General features: G+C 40.3%; 3 protein-coding genes across 5 annotated transcripts; all 3 read right to left on the bottom strand.

The window, feature by feature from the left end:
* Window positions 1-1151: 1151 nt before the first annotated feature.
* LOC124480995 (cytochrome P450 3A40-like) lies at window positions 1152-6574 on the bottom strand. Of its 2 annotated transcripts, XM_047040718.1 has the most exons (13): window positions 6430-6574; window positions 6045-6138; window positions 5825-5877; window positions 5540-5639; window positions 5006-5119; window positions 4850-4938; window positions 3416-3564; window positions 3112-3239; window positions 2731-2809; window positions 2492-2652; window positions 2085-2311; window positions 1711-1873; window positions 1155-1476 (listed from the first exon to the last, which is right to left on the bottom strand). In XM_047040718.1, exons 1-13 carry the CDS (start codon window positions 6498-6500, stop codon window positions 1399-1401), a joined length of 1506 nt encoding a protein of 501 aa, XP_046896674.1. In that variant the 5' UTR covers window positions 6501-6574; the 3' UTR covers window positions 1155-1398. The 2 variants fall into 2 exon arrangements, with proteins under 2 accessions (XP_046896676.1, XP_046896674.1); XM_047040720.1 differs by lacking the exon at window positions 6430-6574 and having other exon boundaries at window positions 1152-1476; window positions 6055-6086.
* A 1490-nt stretch (window positions 6575-8064) lies between these two features.
* LOC124480254 (cytochrome P450 3A40-like) lies at window positions 8065-12705 on the bottom strand. Its single transcript, XM_047039380.1, is given in 15 exon segments — window positions 8065-9017; window positions 9260-9312; window positions 9315-9421; window positions 9633-9859; window positions 10040-10200; window positions 10279-10357; window positions 10679-10823; window positions 10978-11134; window positions 11378-11402; window positions 11404-11466; window positions 11545-11658; window positions 11752-11851; window positions 12066-12118; window positions 12286-12379; window positions 12641-12705. Coding segments are annotated over 15 exon segments (1458 nt in total). The 5' UTR covers window positions 12643-12705; the 3' UTR covers window positions 8065-8939.
* A 1956-nt stretch (window positions 12706-14661) lies between these two features.
* On the bottom strand, window positions 14662-18181 carry LOC124481003 (E3 ubiquitin-protein ligase TRIM39-like). 2 transcript variants are annotated; one of them, XM_047040735.1, is made up of 6 exons: window positions 17008-18059; window positions 16709-16804; window positions 16387-16617; window positions 16225-16247; window positions 16022-16140; window positions 14662-15475 (listed from the first exon to the last, which is right to left on the bottom strand). In XM_047040735.1, the coding sequence occupies exons 1-6, from the start codon at window positions 17395-17397 to the stop codon at window positions 14934-14936; spliced, it is 1401 nt and encodes a 466-aa protein (XP_046896691.1). In that variant the 5' UTR covers window positions 17398-18059; the 3' UTR covers window positions 14662-14933. The 2 variants fall into 2 exon arrangements, with proteins under 2 accessions (XP_046896691.1, XP_046896692.1); XM_047040736.1 differs by lacking the exon at window positions 16225-16247 and having other exon boundaries at window positions 16022-16193; window positions 17008-18181.
* Between the last annotated feature and the right edge of the window lie 19 nt (window positions 18182-18200).

Genomic DNA, 18200 nt, shown 5'->3' with positions numbered 1-18200 from the left:
AAGGGTGGGACGTTTGATAAAATTCTAGGGTAGCCAAAGTTGGGGAAAATAACCATGTGAAGATGGAAATCCTGGTTATCCATCAAGTTTGGACTTGGATTCCCTGGGCCTCAGTGAACCTTCTGTGGAAGAAGTTGAACATCTGGTCGATGATCGATGAGTGGAGGGGACGAGAGGAGAGGTATGTTCCAAACAAGCTACACTTCTTGTAGGCCTACTACAGCATGCATGTGGTGCAGAGTGTACGGTTTGAGACATAGAAGACTGGATTCATTTCACTTTAAGAGTTCTACACTGACACCTTGTGGTTAAAAGTTCCAGTTCCATGCAGTGGTGTGTCTTTATGACTGGGGTGACACAAAGTATGCACACTCTTCTGAATAACATGAATTGACTATTCGTCTCCACTACCTCTACTTAAGTACTAACATTACAGTGTCTTAGATTCTTGTGTTTGAAGTTTAATTACCAACATTAGTGTTTTACGTTCCTGTGTTTAAAGTTTGATAAGATATAGACCTTCCGATCACTAACCCTAACCCTAACACAGAGTGGCACCATACAAATGTAAATCAAATTTAAGCATAGGCTCCTGTATATGAAAATTGCACAATTAAGAATCCAAAACCTGCAATGTAGATGCACTTGTATTCTGTGGAGGGGGTGATTGGATTTATTTGCGGAAGAATTATATCCCATTTTATGTAATGACCTAACTGCTACTGAGACACACCTACATTTACCCTTATACCACAAAGCAAATCCCCTTTGTACAGACAAACCTACCCTCTGTACTAATGAGTTCATTGGCAGCCGGTACAATTTATGGTGTGCTGCGAGGTAGGAAAAATAACTGACCAGTTCTAACAGGTTCAGAAGAACTGAACATTGCTACCAAAACTGTTCCACAAGTGTTCAAGTTCAATTTGATCAACGTACTCTTCAATAACTACCACCATTCCTACAAATTGCTACTGTGGCTTTTCTGTTGTGCAGCTGGCTGACACTGTTGCTCGATGGAGGTTGTGTTTATAAATCAGAGGACCTGAGATTGAACCTGAGAGAGTACGTGAGAGTGATATAATGACACATGACACGCATTGTTCCACTATTATCCTATGTTCTATTTTCAATGAGAAGCAATATTTCTTAACTGGTTCTTTGGCTGAAAATTGGGTCCAATCAAATCTTCGTGTTGTACAGTATGTGTAAGCCTTGTGTTAAAACGTGTTTGTAGTGTATATAAAATCATAATGCTTGATTAGAAATATTTACTGTCACAACATTGTTTTTATGTATGCATGTACAGTTATTATTTAATTAAATTGTATTAACATAATCCAAAAAGTAAATGATGAAGTGATTGTGATTATGTTCCACTTGATTTGTCAGGAGAACTCAGACACGAGGAACAAGTTGCAGCCTAATGGGGTTCTTGGGGGAAAGGAAACCCTCATTTCCCAGTTCAAGAGGCACCTGATGACAGAAGACATGAAGGAAGTTACCAACCAAGCTGGCCGATCAGCCAAACATTATTCATTTCATGAAACATAACTGACATTTCAGAAACAGTTTCACAACTAATAAAACATTATCAACATCTAAAAGCATCACAATTATTTTACGATACTAATTATTGGATGAAGTAACCATAAAGCCAATCCATTACATTAAAAAGATAATTAAATATGAGAATGTTTTACATCTCACCTCAGTTTCTTTGCAGGTGACAAAGGTGAAGTCTCTGAGGATCTCCACAACTGCCAGCTTCATCAATAACAAAGCAAATCTCATGCCAATGCAGTTCCTGGGACCAGCTCCAAAAGGCAGATAGGTGTATGGATCAAAGTCGTCTTTGTTCTCCTTACTGAACCTGAAAACATGATTAGGAGGATGTTAAGTTGGTCAGGGGTTATTACAGCTTGTGTTGATGACAGTGGAGGACTGGATCTGGAGTTCAGATTACTAGGACTTTCTTTGAATACGTTTTTTGAAGTGGAATTGAAAAGATTACACTTGCGTAAGACTGGTATAATGGAGTAGCGGAGGTGACTATCTGATACGAGTAGAATATGAGGAAGTACCTCTCAGGTTTGAAGACCTCAGGGTCTGGCCAGAGTGCAGGGTCACGGTGGAGAGTGTAGACTGGGATCATGATGGCGGTTCCTTTGGGGATGGTCACACCATTCAGCTCCACCGTCTTCTTCGCCATTCGCTCCACCCGGTTGGCAATGGGAAAGAGGCGCTGGGACTCGTTAAGCACCATATCTAGATACTCCATCTGCATGATGCTCTCATAGGTCAACTCAGCCTGAAGGTAGAATACAAGAACAATGTTGACCATTCAGTTGAAATATGTAGACAAGGAGATTATGGGGTACTACGTTTTAGTAGAATGGTGTTTGAACACCTATCTGAAGAATGTACTGTTCCTATATAATGTAATTGCTACATAAATAAAATAAAGAACAAAGGGAACCAGAAGGATGACCTTGTTGGGGAAGGTCTGATCAATTTCCTCCTGCAAGGCAGTCTGGATGTCAGGGTTGATTGCCAGGTTGTAGGCTAGGAAGCACAGAGTACTGCTGCTGGTCTCGTAACCCGCAAAGATGAAGATCATAGCCTGAGATAGGATCTCATGGTCTGTCAGCCCTGAAACACAAACCATCATCAAGAATAATAAAACTACCTAAACACATGACCTCACAGCCTTGTTCCTCAGGCCTCTACCTTTCTGTGAGTTGTGATCTGCTGTGGTCTGATCTGGTATCTGGGAGTCCACCATGAGCTGCATGAAGTCCACACGACTCTGGAAGGACAAACAATTGGTGAGAGGTGGAGAAGACTGGATTGACCAGTGAAATACAATTTTCACACTAAGAACCATGGTTTTATCTGGTATATTTAATGTTGCTTTTTAGTCATGATATGTAAAGTTATTCTAAACCTATGACACTGGTAATGACAAAGTCACTGCTGTTCATACAAAATGTTTGGCTTCTGATGGTTCTCTTAGCAAGCACATAAATCCATTTTAACTAAATTGTCTCCAAACTTCTTCTGATTTGCTGATAGCGGTTGTGTTTGCGTGAGTTGGGTGGGGTGGCTTACATTGTGGACGTTCTTGCTTCGTTCTGCTTTAATCTGCTTCAAGAAATTGTAGAAGAAGTCAATGATACTAGCAGGGAAGAAGGAAATGTCAAACTTGTCAAAGATCGACCCTAGAAATGGAAATAATACTGGAGAGAGGAAGGAGAGAAACAAGGAATGATATAAAGCATGGATTGGCAAGTAAATATGGCCCTAAGCAGTTCTCATTTGATGGCAAGCCAGAACATAATCAGGCTCAATTAAGAAATGTAATGATCAGGTGCCTATTCTACTGATTATTTGTAACAAACACAACATGGCTTACCAACAAGTACCAGGAGTGGGTTCAAGAAATTGAATTTGACCATTTGCTTTATGTTAGTGACAAAGGGATCACTGGCATTGTTGATGGAATCAATGTCCACACTGAAAGCAGTGCTGGTGACAACATCCATACTGTAAGGTCCAAAAATTCTGCAGACACACAACAAAGTCACATTCAAAATCTTCCATTGTCCAAAACAACAGACAGCAAAACAGTCTAGTGATACCTTTATTTCTTTAATAAGGCTAATGTCTAATTTTGGCAAACAGTTTCTTATTCCCTGTACACCAACAGCTGCACCTCCAGTCATCCGTCCGTGAAACTCCTGAAGTTTGCAGACGACACCACCCTCATTGGGCTCATCTCTGGTGGAGACGAGTCTGATTATAGGTGGGAAGCAGACAACCTGGTGACCTGGTGCAGCCAGAACAACCTAGAGCTCAATGCTCTCAAGACAGTGGAGATGGTTGTGAACTTCAGGAAGAACACAGCCCCACTCACCCCCATCACCCTGTGTAACTACCCAGTAAACACTGTAGAGTCCTTCCACTTCCTGGGCACTATCCTCTCCCAGGACCTCAAGTGGGAACTGTACATTAGCTCCCTCACCAAGAAAGCACAACAGAGGATGTACTTCCTGCGGCAGCTGAAGAAATTCAACCTGCCAAAGACAATGATGGTGCACTTCTACACAGCCATCATTGAGTCCATCCTCACCTCCTCCATCACCACCTGGTACGCTGCTGCCACTGCCAAGGACAAGAGCAGGCTGCAGCGTATCATCCGCACTGCAGAGAAGGTGATTGGCTGCAATCTGCCTTCCCTCGAGGACCTGCACACCTCGAGGACCCTGAGACGGGCAAAGAAGATTGTGGCTGACTCCTCCCACCCTGGACATTCCCCGTTTCAGTCACTCCCCTCTGGCAGAAGGCTGCGGTCCATCAGGACCAAAACCTCACGCCATACAAACAGTTTCTTCCCTTCTGCTGTTGGCCTCCTCAACAAGGTCAAAGCTCACACTGACTGAATGTCTTATTTACATTTTGCACTACACTCAATTCCTGTAATATTTGTATTTTATATTGTATTTTATATTGTAAATTGGCAACTTATATTTTACTTATTGTATATTTTATTTTAATTGTATTCCACTTAGTATTGCTAGTTTATGTATCCTTAGTATAGTTAGACTACATATTTAAATTTAAGATTCCTATATGTTTACTGTATGCACCTTCCTGCCAAAGCAAATTCCTTGTCTGTGCAAACTTTCATGGCGAATAAATCCCATTCTGATTCTGATTGTTTCAGGTAAGGATTCAAGGATTAAAGATTATTCTCCAAATGGTTGTGATAGAGATTTTTCATGCCATCTTCAGAAAAGGATTTAGTCACTGTACAGGCCATAACAGAGTCATTTTGACTTCTACTCACTCTTTAACTTCAAGGACCTCTCCAGCATCCACCTTCTTCTCTAGACTCTTTATCAGGTTGCCAGAATGTTGCTTCATTATGATGAACATCTGTCCCACAAAAATTGAATCTTAAAACATGACACTGCAGATTGAAGAGAGCAGTGTGTGTGTGTACCTCTTTGAGGCGTCCACTGGTAAACGAGGGTGAGAGAACACTGCGAATCCTCTTCCATTCATCGTCCTCAACAACTGACACTGCATCTTTCAGTGGCCCGTTCAGTCCAATGTCCTAACCCAAGCACAAAGAAATCAGTCTGATGGTAAACATTTCCTCCCGTAAATGAAGCTCTGCAGGTTAGGATGTCTGGAAGAAAATAATCGGCCATGTGTAGAGGTTGCTGCTACTGTCGTGTTGGCCGCAGCCTGTCTGAAGTAGATTATTAGCGAGGTGAATAGCGAATAGGATGTGAGATGAGCGGTTACGTGACACTGACCAGTACCGGTCTTAGCACATCTGGCGCCCTAGGCGAAATGTTTCAACAGCACCCCCCAACAGCATTTTTTATAAGCAGTGAAAAGTCTGAGTTGGGATGTTCTGGGATATTTCAACTCATGGAAAGTCTCTCGTCCAATCAGAAACAGCTAAATAAGTCTATAGAACACTGGTTTTATAATGTAGGTTTTCATTATGAGATCATTTTCTGCTCACCCTTCTATTGGTAAAGATAGAGTAACATTCCTTCACCAGGATGGCTTTGATCATGGCAGGGTCCATGACACCCATTACTGGCTGTCTTCCATCGTAGAACCTGAAACAACCAGAGCCACCTTCAGCAGAACAACAACAAGGCAGGTTTGGCATTTCAAGAAGATGAAATACAAAAACAAGCAGTCAAACCATGTGTAGCCTAAACACAACCATACACACATCTTATTCTAGAACATGTGATTACATACTTACATTTAAACATAAAAAACAGTGGAACACACATACCCCCATATGCTGCCATACTTCTGGTAGCATTCTGTATCAAACACATGGATTCCCTGAGAATGAAAGAGCTGAGGATAAAATATCTGCCAACATCTGATTCTTACTTTTAAAATTGTATTAAATCTCTAAGTTTGCTAGTAGCCTAAACAGTGTGCATTGGATAGTTGGAATGGTAGACGTTAAAGCGGTGGTTGATAAAATACTGTAAAAAGTAATGAACCCTTGTATACTCCAGAAATGTTCCAATGAAGGGTAAAGGCTTTGGTCCACGGATGCCGATTTTCTTGAAGAATCCATAAGGTGCATAGCCATACCTAAGTTCATGGCGATACTAAGTTAGTGCACAAACATGTAGTATACAAAACTTCTACTTAAATACATAACAGCCTTTTTTTCTTAGAAATGGAAACTGTAGGCTATGTTCCTTTAATATTGTCAAATGCCGCAGGATTTTTATTCCACATTTTGTTTTAGCGCAAACACCTGATTTCCTGAAATGCAGACTCCGCGTCACATTGATGTTTAGAATTCAAAACATGTCAGACCAAAGACTTATATTATTTTATTGTTTTTATGAAATATCCTTTCAAATACCCGTTACTTACAAGACGACGAGAACCACAAATATAGCAATCAAAGTCCACGTCTCGACAGAGAAATAAGGGAGGAAAGACATCTTGTTTACCCGAAGTGACTGTTGTAATACTTCCTACTGTGTGTTCCCATCTAGATCAGCACTGGATAGGTGGAGTTACAGTCCATTCACGTGTGTGAACTAGGGTAGTGCATTTTTGCGTTATTAACTTGGACTTCCTCGATTATGTAACTGGGGCAATCCTGCAAACTGTAAGAGGGTTATGTTGTGGTGGGTTATTCACGGTGTCTCAAATGTTGTAATCAATCCCTGTTGTGTTTGATTTTGGAAAATTGATTTTGTATTAGGGCGTCTTTGGTTGGGTTAAATCATCTTGGGTCAACTAGCCAACTTAAAACGGAAAAATGTCCATGACATTTGCTATATTAATAAAATAAATTACATCCAGCTGGCCCAATCTCCAGGTCTACTTCTGCTACCTGCTGGCCAAGCGGTGAACAGGGATGCTGGGGTGGACTGCTGCTCGTGCCAATAGCAGGACCAGAATCAACCTGAAAAGTTCTCAATCAAGACTGTCAAACAATAGACAAGCACTTCTGCATAGCCATTTTCTTTCACTGTATATATTGCACAATTTAATAAATCATAAAGCTCAGAAATTAGGTGTTCTTTCTCATTAATAACAAAGGTCAACACCTTCATGTCAAAGTTACAACATTCTTATCAAACATCCTGTAACACCTACTTACATTCCACCTTATGGAAACCATTACATGAACAGGGTTATAATCACTGGGTCCATCTGGTCATTCCTCATCACAGGGTAGCAAAGTCCCATACTGCATACCAGTGAAATTACATAACCTGATCCTTAGCCTAATTATCGGGCCCAAGCACTCTGCTACATTACACAGCTGACTGGTCATCAGGTTTGGACCATCACAGAACATATCCAGGGACCCCCCACCTCCCAAGAATAACCAAGTCAGAAGTAGGGAAACTCATGGACACAAAACAGGGACTTAAATGCAAAACCAAACAAGACACAGGTGAAAGCAATCGCTCTAACGAGAACACTGACAGACATGCAACAAGACACATGTGAAGACAACAGACACAGAACACAGGGACACACTAAAGCAAAGAACGAAATCTGGGGCACCGAGGTGGGTGTGACAGTAACAAAGAGTCTTGTCTGTGGATCATGGTTACAGCACTGGGGACACTGTGCAGGGTGGCTATAGCAACACCACATCTTTATGATGAGGTGAATTTGAGGAGAAGGTCATGCTGCCTACATAAATTATTGTTGATGACAATGCCATATTAGTCTACAAGTAATGACTACCACAACACATCTATGCTATAATTCCAGGAATCTGTCTGTAATGATTGAACTTTCACACAAATTGACTTTGTGTGAAACTTGTTTCAAACTTGACAAAAACATTTTTATAGAATAACAGACAAGAGCGTCTGCTAAATGACTAAATGTAAATGTAAACTTTAGATGATAATACAGCAATCTCTAATATAAAGTAACCTGTAATATAAAACAACATCTTACCATTGAAAACATACCTAAAGGAAGTGAATGATTTTAGGTATGTCACTGTAGACACTGTCAGAAGTAATTTTTGAATACAGTTTTTATTGAAATTAGATGCATCAACAGGAAATAATATTCAAATTAGACCAAAGGTTTTACATTTGAATCGGTTGATATTTAATTTCAGATGTAGGCCTATGATTATTCTGTTGCAGTAACAGCTTCTAATGGGGTCGTTTCTGTTCACTGTTGAGTTTCATAGGTTGTTATTCCTGCTTGTCTGGTGAACTGGAGGTGGAGCTCTTTTCAGAGTGCATTGTACCTCCAACCTTTAATCTGTTTCAGTTAATGTACAAATACCGATGTGTACACAACTTCTAGACTGTCAGAAAAACACTTTAAAAAAGCACATAGCAGCACTCATTGTGCACAGTATATAGATTCAAACTATGACTAATGTACTTAAGGAGATGAAGATCTGCGTTTTATTCCAACCAGTTTGACCAATTCCGACAATGATCATACTGCATTTATGTTAGGTCTTTAAGGATAGGGTTTCTACAGTAACTTACTCTAAAATTGACTGGAAAGCACTGCTGGCTAGTATACTGCCGAGAACTAACATGAGCTTTTTGTAGATGAATGTTACAGATATCTGAAGATAATTCAGTGGATCGTAAATATGGGCCACATTCATCACAAAAACTCCTTCACCCCTCCACTACCAAGTAGATGATAAAGATGCGCCAATCTTGGTTATTGATCAGAGCTGCAGCAATGTCTTTCTGTATCTGTACCTTTTTGATGTTGTTTATAGATGCACTTGTCACTAGTTTTTTGGGGGATTTGAATGTACAAAGGGGATTGGCTTTAATAACAATCATTTTCAATTGTTCTCTCATTTAATTGTATTAATAGAATACAACAAGTGAATAATAATGTGATTGTGACACTTGATTTGTGTGTAGAGCTCATACACGAGGAACAAGTTGCAGCCTAATGGGGTTCTTGGGAGAAATGAAAACTTCAGTTCCCAGTTCAAGAGGCACCTGATGACAGAAGACATCAAGGAAGTTACCAACAAGCTGGCTGATGAGAGCCAAACATTATACATTTCATGAAACATAACTGACATTTCCGAAACATTGTTTCACAATAAATAAAACACTGTCAAAGTCTAAAAGCATCACAATTATTTTGAGATGTTAATTAATACAACTGATGTAACCATAATGCCAATCGATAATATTAAAAAGATTGTCATCATATATGAGAATGTTTTAAATCTCACCTCAGTTTCTTTGCAGGTGACAAAGGTGAAGTCTCTGAGGATCTCCACAATGCCAGCTTCATCAATAACAAAGCAAATCTCATGCCAATGCAGTTCCTGGGACCAGCTCCAAAAGGTAGATAGGTGTATGGATCAAAGTCATCTTTGTTTTCCTTACTGAACCTGAAAACATAGTTGGGAGGATGTTAAGTTGGTCAGGGGTTATTACAGCTTGTGTTGATGACAGTGGAGGACTGGATCTGGAGTTCAGATTACTAGGACTTTCTTTGAATCCGTTTGTTGGAGTGGAAATGAAAAGATTACACTTATGTAAGACTGGCATAATGGAGTAGCGGAGGTGACTATCTGATACGAGTAGAATATGAGGAAGTACCTCTCAGGTTTGAAGACCTCAGGGTCTGGCCAGAGTGCAGGGTCACGGTGGAGAGTGTAGATTGGGATCAAGATTGCGGTTCCTTTGGGGATGGTCACACCATTCAGTTCCACCGTTTTCTTCGCCATTCTCTCCATACGGTTGGCGATGGGAAAGAGACGCTGGGACTCATTCAGAACCATATCTAGATACTCCATCTGCACGATGCTCTCATAGGTCAACTCAGCCTGAAGGTAGAATACAAGAACAATGTTGACCATTCAGTTGAAAGATGTAGTCAAGGAGATTGTGGGGTACTACGTTTTAGTAGAATGGTGTTTGAACACCTATCTGAAGAATGTACTGTTCCTATATAATGTAATTGCTACATAAATAAAATAATGATCAAAGGGAGGCAGAAGGATGACCTTGTTGGGGAAGGTCTGGTCAATTTCCTCCTGCAAGGTAGTCTGGATGTCAGGGTTGATTGCCAGGTTGTAGGCTAGGAAGCACAGAGTACTGCTGCTGGTCTCGTAACCCGCAAAGATGAAGATCATAGCCTGAGATAGGATCTCATCGTCTGTCAGCCCTAAAACACAAAACATCATCAAGAATAATAAAACTACTTAAACACATGACCTCACAGCCTTGTTCCTCAGGCCTCTACCTTTCTGTGAGTTGTGATCTGCTGTGGTCTGATCTGGAATCTGGGAGTCCACCATGAGCTGCATGAAGTCCACACGACTCTGGAAGGACAAACAATTGGTGAGAGGTGGAGAAGACTGGATTGATCAGTGAAATGCAATTTTCACACTAAGAATCATGGTTTTATCTGGTATATTTGAAGTTGCTTTTTAGTCATGATATGTTATGCAATCCTAAACCTATGACACTGGTAATGACCAAGTTGCTGCTGTTCATACAAAATGTTTGGCTTCTAACAGTTCTCTTAGCAAGCACATGACAAAGCACATAACAATCCATTTGAACTAAATTGTCTCCAAACTGCTTTTGAATTGCTGATAGCGGTTTTGTTTGTGTGTGCTGGATGAGACGGGGTGGCTTACATTGTGGACATTCTTGCTTCGTTCTGCTTTAATCTGCTTTAAGAAATTGTAGAAGAAGTCCATGACATCAGCAGGGAAGAAGGAAAACTCAAACTTCTCAAATTTCGGCCCTAGAAATGGAAATAATACTGGAGAGAGGAAGGAGAGGAACAATTAATGCTATAAAGCATGGATTAGCAAGTAAATTAGGCCCTAGACAGTTCTCATGTGGCAGGCTAGAACATATCCAGGCTCAATTAAGAAATGTGTATTGATCAGGTGCCTATTCTAATTATTTGATTTAATAACAAACACAATACTGCTCAACAACAAGTACCAGGAGTGGGTGGAAGAAATTGAAATTGATCATTTTCTTTATGTGGGTGACAAAAGGATCACTGGCATTGTTGATGGAATCAATGTCCACACTGAAAGCAGTGCTGGTGACAACATCCATACTGTAAGGTCCAAAATATTCTGCAGACACACAACAAAGTCACATTCAAAATCTTCCATTCTCCAAAACAACAGACAGCAAAACAGTCTAGCAATACCTCTATTTCTTTAATGAGGCCAACGTCTAACTCATTTTGGCAAACAGTATCTTCTTGTTTCAAGGAAAAGTTAAGGATTAAACATTGAGAGATTTTTCATGACATCTTCAGAAAAGGATTTAGTCACTGTAGAGGCCATAACTGAGTAATTTGGACTTCTACTCACTCTTTAACTTCAAGGGCCTCTCCAGCATCCACCTTCTTCTGTAGACTCTTTATCAGGTTGCCAGAATGTTGCTTCATTATGCTGAACATCTGTCCCCCCCAAAAATTGAGTCTTAAAACATGACACTGCAGATTGAAGAGAGCATGTGTGTGTGTGTGTGTGTGTACCTCTTTGAGGCGTCCACTGGTAAACGAGGGTGAGAGGACACTGCGAATCCTCTTCCATTCATAGTCCTCAACAATTGACACTGCATCTTTCAATGGCCCGTTCAGTCCGATGTCTTGACCCAAGCAAAAAGAAAATCAGTCTGATGGTAAACCGAGTTTACTGATTGCGTATACTGTATTTTGATTATGAGATCATTTTCTGCTCACCCTTGTATTGGTAAAGATAGAGTAACATTCCTTCACCAGGATGGCTTTGATCATGGCAGGGTCCATGACACCCATTACTGGCTGTCTTCCATCGTAGAACCTGAAACAACCAGAGCCACCTTCAGCAGAACAACAACAAGGCAGGTTTGGCATTTCAAGAAGATGATATGATGAGTGACACAAACCAGAACAAGCAGCCAAACTATGTGTAGCCTAAACACAACCACACATCTTATTCTAGAACATGTGTGATTACATACTTAGATTTAAGCAGAGAAACACTGGAGCACACACACACACACACACACACATACCCCCATATCCTTCCATACTTCTGGAAGCATTCTGTATCAAACACATGGACTCCCTGGGAATGAAAGATCTGAGGATTAAATATCTGCTGACATTTAATTCTTACTTTTATTATTTTATTAAATATTAAGTTTGCAAGTAAACAGTGTGCATTGGATAGTAGGGATGGTAGACGTTGATGCTGTGGTTGATAAAATACAGTTAGGCTACACATTTTTTCACCTTTTTGTACTCCAGAAATGTTCCGATGAAGGGTAAAGGCTTTGGTCCACGGATGCCGATTTTCTTGAAGAATCCATAAGGTGCATAGCCATACCTAAGTGCATGGCAATACAAGTTAGGCCATAAACATTTGTCGAAAAAACCTTTACTCAAATACATAACAGCTTTTTTGTTAGAAATGGAAACTATGTCTCAGTGTTTATATTCCACATTTGTTTTTTATTGCAAACACCTGATTTCCTGAAATGTCGACTTCGCGTCACTTATCGATTTTTAGAATTAAAAAAAGACCAAAGACTTTGGTCCAAAGCTCTATTATTTGTATGAAATACAAATATACTACTTACTTACTTACATTGTTTGCCCGAAGTGGCTGTTGTAATATTTACTTCTGTGGTGTTCCCATCTAGATGTCAGGACTTTGGATGGGTGGGGTTACGTAGCCTGACGTTGTCATTCTCATAATTCTGGTCAGAATATGAGTCTGAGAACTCTCCGTTGGGCTTTGACTACAGGGCGTGTTTCAAACGAGCATGGAAAACAAATGCCTCTTCGCTCAATTGGATAGATCTACAACCATTCAGGGCAACAGAGTATGTGACGTATGTTAAGCACCGCATAGTTGTTGTCAACAGAACTAAACTACAAGCAGACTTGAAGTATGCTTGAAGAATGAATACAAACGATTTTTGCCGGTGTTGTAAAATTAATTTAAGGGTAGGGAGAGTACTTGTTCACACAGTCAACCTTTTTGAGCGAAACAATAAAGGGCAATGCATATACGAAGTTCTCCGTTTAGGATTACAACTCCATCGGGGCCAGCTGATAAATTAAACTTTTACCGAATCCCGTAGGAAGGACGGCAAAAACATATTTTCCATCTACAAATGCCTTGATTGCGTCACTCTGTTCCTCTTTCAAAATTAATGCGCTGTTGATGTCTTCTAAAACAGACCCGATGGTAGAATCACAACATCCCAGATCTCCAGCGGTAGCCATGTTTGTTCAAAACGAATTCAATTTAAGCGCTCTTTTGTGACGTGGGTGATTACGTTACTGTTGATCATCTGTCCATCATCGTATAAAGCCCGCCCTGGCAATTTCATTGGTTCGCCCAGATTCTGGTTTTCTGTAGTTGGTCCCCAATACGAGACCCTCCAGACCCAATTTCCCGAAAAAAATTATTTTGGGCGGGGAGAAGTTGGGCTGGCAGCCAGGCTAGGGGTTACGGTCCATTCACGTGAATTAATTTAGGAGGGTATTGCATTTTTAGCATCATAAACTTGGACTTCATCGATTATGAAACTGGGGCCCTCCTGCAACTGTGCGTGTTATGTTGTGGTGTGTTATTCAAGGTGACTCAAATGTTTGACTAAATCCCTGTTGTGTTCAATTATTTCTGGATTATGGCGTCTTTGGTGGGGTTAAATCATCTTGGGTCAACTAGCCAACTTAAAACTGAAAAAAACCCATGAAGCCTTTCTTTTTTCTTTCATACAAATGATGTGATGATTCATCAGAGACTACCAAGTTGAGGGGGAAGTTGTTCTGACCTTCTAAGCTCCTACCTGTTTTCAGTGGTTTACTGATTAGTTTTTCCACTGTGAAGGGCAAAATAAGAATGCAAGACCATTACACTACCAACATCATTAAAATGTTATTGCAGATTCCTCAGCTCTATTCTATTTGAACTGCTGCTAGTGCCAATGGCAGGACCAGTATCAACCTGAGAGGGTCTTTCTCATGCAAGACGGTCAAACAATAAACATCTTTAAAACAGGAATAAGCACTTCTGCATAGCCACTTTCTTTCACTGCATATGTTGCACAATTTAATAAATCGTAAGGCTCAAAAATGAGGTGTTCTTTCTCACTAATAACAAAGGTCAACACATTAATGTCTAAGTTCATTCCAATTTATGTAAAGCATCACATAAACAGGGTTATAAACACTGGGTCCATCTGGTCATTCCTCATCACAGGGTAGTAAAGTCCCATATTGCATAACAGTGAAATTACTTAACCTGATCCTTAGCCTAATTATCGGGCTCAAGCACTCTGCTAGCTGAGTGGTCATCAGGTTTGGACCATCACAGAATATATCCTGGGACACCCCACCTCCCAAGAATAACTATGTTTGTTGATGCTGGTCTTACATATTTATTTGAATGTAGAAACATGTTGGTCGCACAAAAATGACCAAAACAACAAGAATTACATGCCAGTTCCCATGGTAACTGTAAGGGGTGGTGCAGGGAGAACCAGGTAACAGAGGTATAAATGAACACATGCTTTCACCTATCCACTCAGAGGTTAGATCAGAGACCAGTGTAGCTTTGGATGAATGTTGCTAAATAAATACAAATATCAGGAGCTGTTTAGCAAGACTATGTTTATTGAAACAAGATTCTAAACAGAAAAGAAAACCCTGTAGCCATTTAGTCATTTAGCAGATGCTCTTATCCAGAGCGACTTACAGTAAGTACAACATTCCCCCAAGGCAAGTAGAGTGAAGTGCCTTAACCAAGGACACGATGATTCCATTGTCCATTGTCCATCCCTTGTATTATTTCATGAATTCATGAGGGGAAGGTGTATTTGTAGCAGAAGTGTGCTGCTTAATAGTGAAGGACATTATTTATAGCATGTTTAGACAGAGCCTGTATTTACAGACACATTTACTGGCAACACTTTCAGAGAATGGTCTTTGTCATAATTATAAATGTGTGGAAATACTCTCTCAGTGAAGGTGTCTGTGAAGGTGTGCAGGTGTGTGTCAGTATCAGGGTCAGTGAATGACAGCTTCCCTCCATCCCAGTCAAGCTGTACCCTGATCTTCTGTGGTCTCTGCTTCACTGTGAAGGCAGTCCATGACTCTAGTGGAGTACGCATGTTATATATATTTTCACAATACCAAACATTCCAGGATCCTTCCCAAAATCCAAGGTCTTCCTTTCTCTGTACAGACTCTTTAGCCACACCCAGAATCCACTGTGTACTCTCACCAACCTCAACATCCCAGCTGTGTGTCCCTGAGTCAAAGCCTTCAGAGCCCAGAACAACAGGATATGTCTGCACTCTCTCTGGGTTGTCAGGAAGCTGCTGTGTCTTGTCACTGTATGCCACACTGGTCAGATCCTCAGAGAGGATTAGACCTTGGTGGGCAGTGTTGGGGTCCAGAGTCACTGGAGCTGCATAGACAACAATAGAAACACATGCATCTGATGCTGAGAACATACACATGGGTGTATGGGCACGAATGCATGTGTGTGTCTTTATGTGCACCCATCTATTATAGTTTAGCAGCCAGGGTCAGAATATTTAAAGACAAGCAAGCTTGGAAACTTAGAACATGAATAATATATTTATATAATCAATAATTCTGACATTCTCTCAACCAGGTACCCCTTGAAATAAGGTTAAATGGTGGTTTGTGTCTTCCTGAAGGTATAATTAACACATTAATTTAAGAATGTGGTTTTAAAAACCATCAAATCTTTGCAGTGGAGGTGAGAATTGATACACAGTCTACTCGCACTAAGTTCTTGTAGAAACTCTCTGATACTGGATGATGTGGTCCTCAAGTATTAGTATGATGACATGCTTTCTGAAAATGATGCTGTATCACAAAGACAGAGAATTGGGATTCGGCCTTAATCCTTAGACAAGCATTCAAGTACATAATGTTTCCACTAGATGTCAGTACAACAACATTATCTCTACACAATGTGACTCACTGTATTGAACCATCTCCTTCATCTTCTTCCAGACTCTGAATGGCAGGTTGGTCAGATGTTTTGCCACGTCTATCAGTGCTCCTGAAACCATCTCTGGATCTGGCAGTGTGACCTTGGCTCTGGAAGAACATTCAGATGGCAGTGCTAGTGTGGGGCTGATTAGTTTAAAAGACTGCATGTATATAAGTAATGTTGATACTCACATGTTCATGCTATCCATAAAGCTCTACAGCAGGAACCAGTGTAGAAGAGACACATACATTATAGAATTGTCAAACTATATTATTTGACAAAATATAGTTGATTTGATATTGTTTTAGTTGTATAATTATGGTTGTATAATTATTAGGGTATGTAGTCTTCACCTGCAGGAATGAGATGTCATCAGTTTTCAGTTCCTCCTCTATGGCTCTGATGGTCTCTGAGAGGGATTGAAAGTATCTACTCATCTCCTCAATCTTCTCCCTCATCAACTGACTCTTCAGCTCCTCCTCCTCCCTCAGTGCAGCTATCCTGACCTTCTCTTCATCATGTAGAAACTGATGAAGCTTCTCAAACTCCTTCTTAATCTGCATCTCTGTCTGCTGGGCCTGGTTCTAGAGATAAGGTAGAAGTCAATATGTGTAAATTCCACATGATTGTTCATGTATTGTCACTCTGCATCAGTGGAAGACATTACAACTGTACCTTAATGTGCCCTGATGTTTGATCACAGATCACTTTAACCTTATTAAAGACTTCAAGTTTCTTCTCTAAGGGTGACAGTGCAGTCTTGAGTTCCTCCTGGAGTGACAGAATGCAACAAACAGAGAAAAACTGTGTGAGACAGATGTCATGATGTGAAATGTGCCTGAACTGTATAATACAACAACCGTTTAACACTGGTGGTTGTCTCAACAATTTACCATGTGTGAACAACATTCATGTAACTACCCATGAAGCTAGTAGCTTACGTGGCTTTAATGTGGGATGTATACTTGACTTACCCGATGATCCACAGCAGCTTCCTCTATGGGGCAGCAGTCGTGCCCTTTATGTTTTTTAGAAGTCTGACACACCAGGCAGATGGGCTGCTTGTCCTCCTGACAGAAGAGTTTGAGTTTCTCACTGTGCAGACTGCAGAGCACATCAGACCTTGCTCTCTCCTGTAGGAAGGCCTCACACAGGTCCTTCAACACCCGGTTACATGGTGGATTCTCTGTTGAAGACTTCCCCCTACACACTGGGCACTCCTGGGATCCCTTCTGTTGCCAGAATACCAGAAGACAGCTTTTACAGAAGCTGTGGCTACACCCAAGGAGGACAGGATCTTTAAAGACGTCGCAGCACACAGAACAGGAAAGATTGTCTTCCAAGAGAAAACGTTTTGAAGCCATTTTCTTTACTTCGAATTCCTGTTTTGTAACGTCTTCTGAAGAGGAGGTTTACTTTCTGTTTTGCCATGATGGTTTATTCTCTACCGTTTCCTGTGGTTAGGGGGTGGAGCTCTATCACTTTTTTTCATTACCATGACAAATGTGAGGGAAGAGTAATATGTACATCACTATAGCTTCTGATTCTGCCTGTTTGTGATTCTAAGATGTCATTAATTAAAGAGGAACAGTGTGACAGGAGTGTGCTGGTTGAGAACGCTCTTACTTCTCAAGAAGATGTGTGAATGTAGGCCTACAGGTTTGTTGTATCTCACTTGGAAAATTATGAGTTATATTGAAAGACATCAATAAAATATGATGGTAGGCTAAGTTTATCTTGACAGAGTCAGAGACTGTAGTTACAGATTCTTCACCTGTAACACTTTGTGCCTGTATGCCTATTTTATATACTATCATAGAAAATAAGATAAGATAATTCTTTCTTTTTTATCAGTGGGGAAATTGCAGTTTGCAAAAGCAGCAGGGTACAGTACAGCACAGAGTAACAAATAAAATTAAATTAAAATATAGAAAATAGAAAATATACGAGATACAAGATACAGGGAGTCCATTCAGGATCTAAAGGGTGTAAAATAGTAAAATAATATATAAAGTAAGTAAGATACACACTTATTATGAAGAAACACTCTTAGTGAAGATGATGTTGTATCCCTTGCCATATATTGCTGTACAATGTCTACTTCAATAAAATAAATATATTATAATCTATGCATGGGACGGGTAACTACTTCCCCTGCGACATTGAC

The sequence above is a fragment of the Hypomesus transpacificus genome, chromosome 18 (genome assembly GCF_021917145.1).
Source record: "Hypomesus transpacificus isolate Combined female chromosome 18, fHypTra1, whole genome shotgun sequence".
NCBI classification, from domain to species: domain Eukaryota; kingdom Metazoa; phylum Chordata; class Actinopteri; order Osmeriformes; family Osmeridae; genus Hypomesus; species Hypomesus transpacificus.
This window is presented reverse-complemented; position numbering and strand designations above follow the sequence as displayed.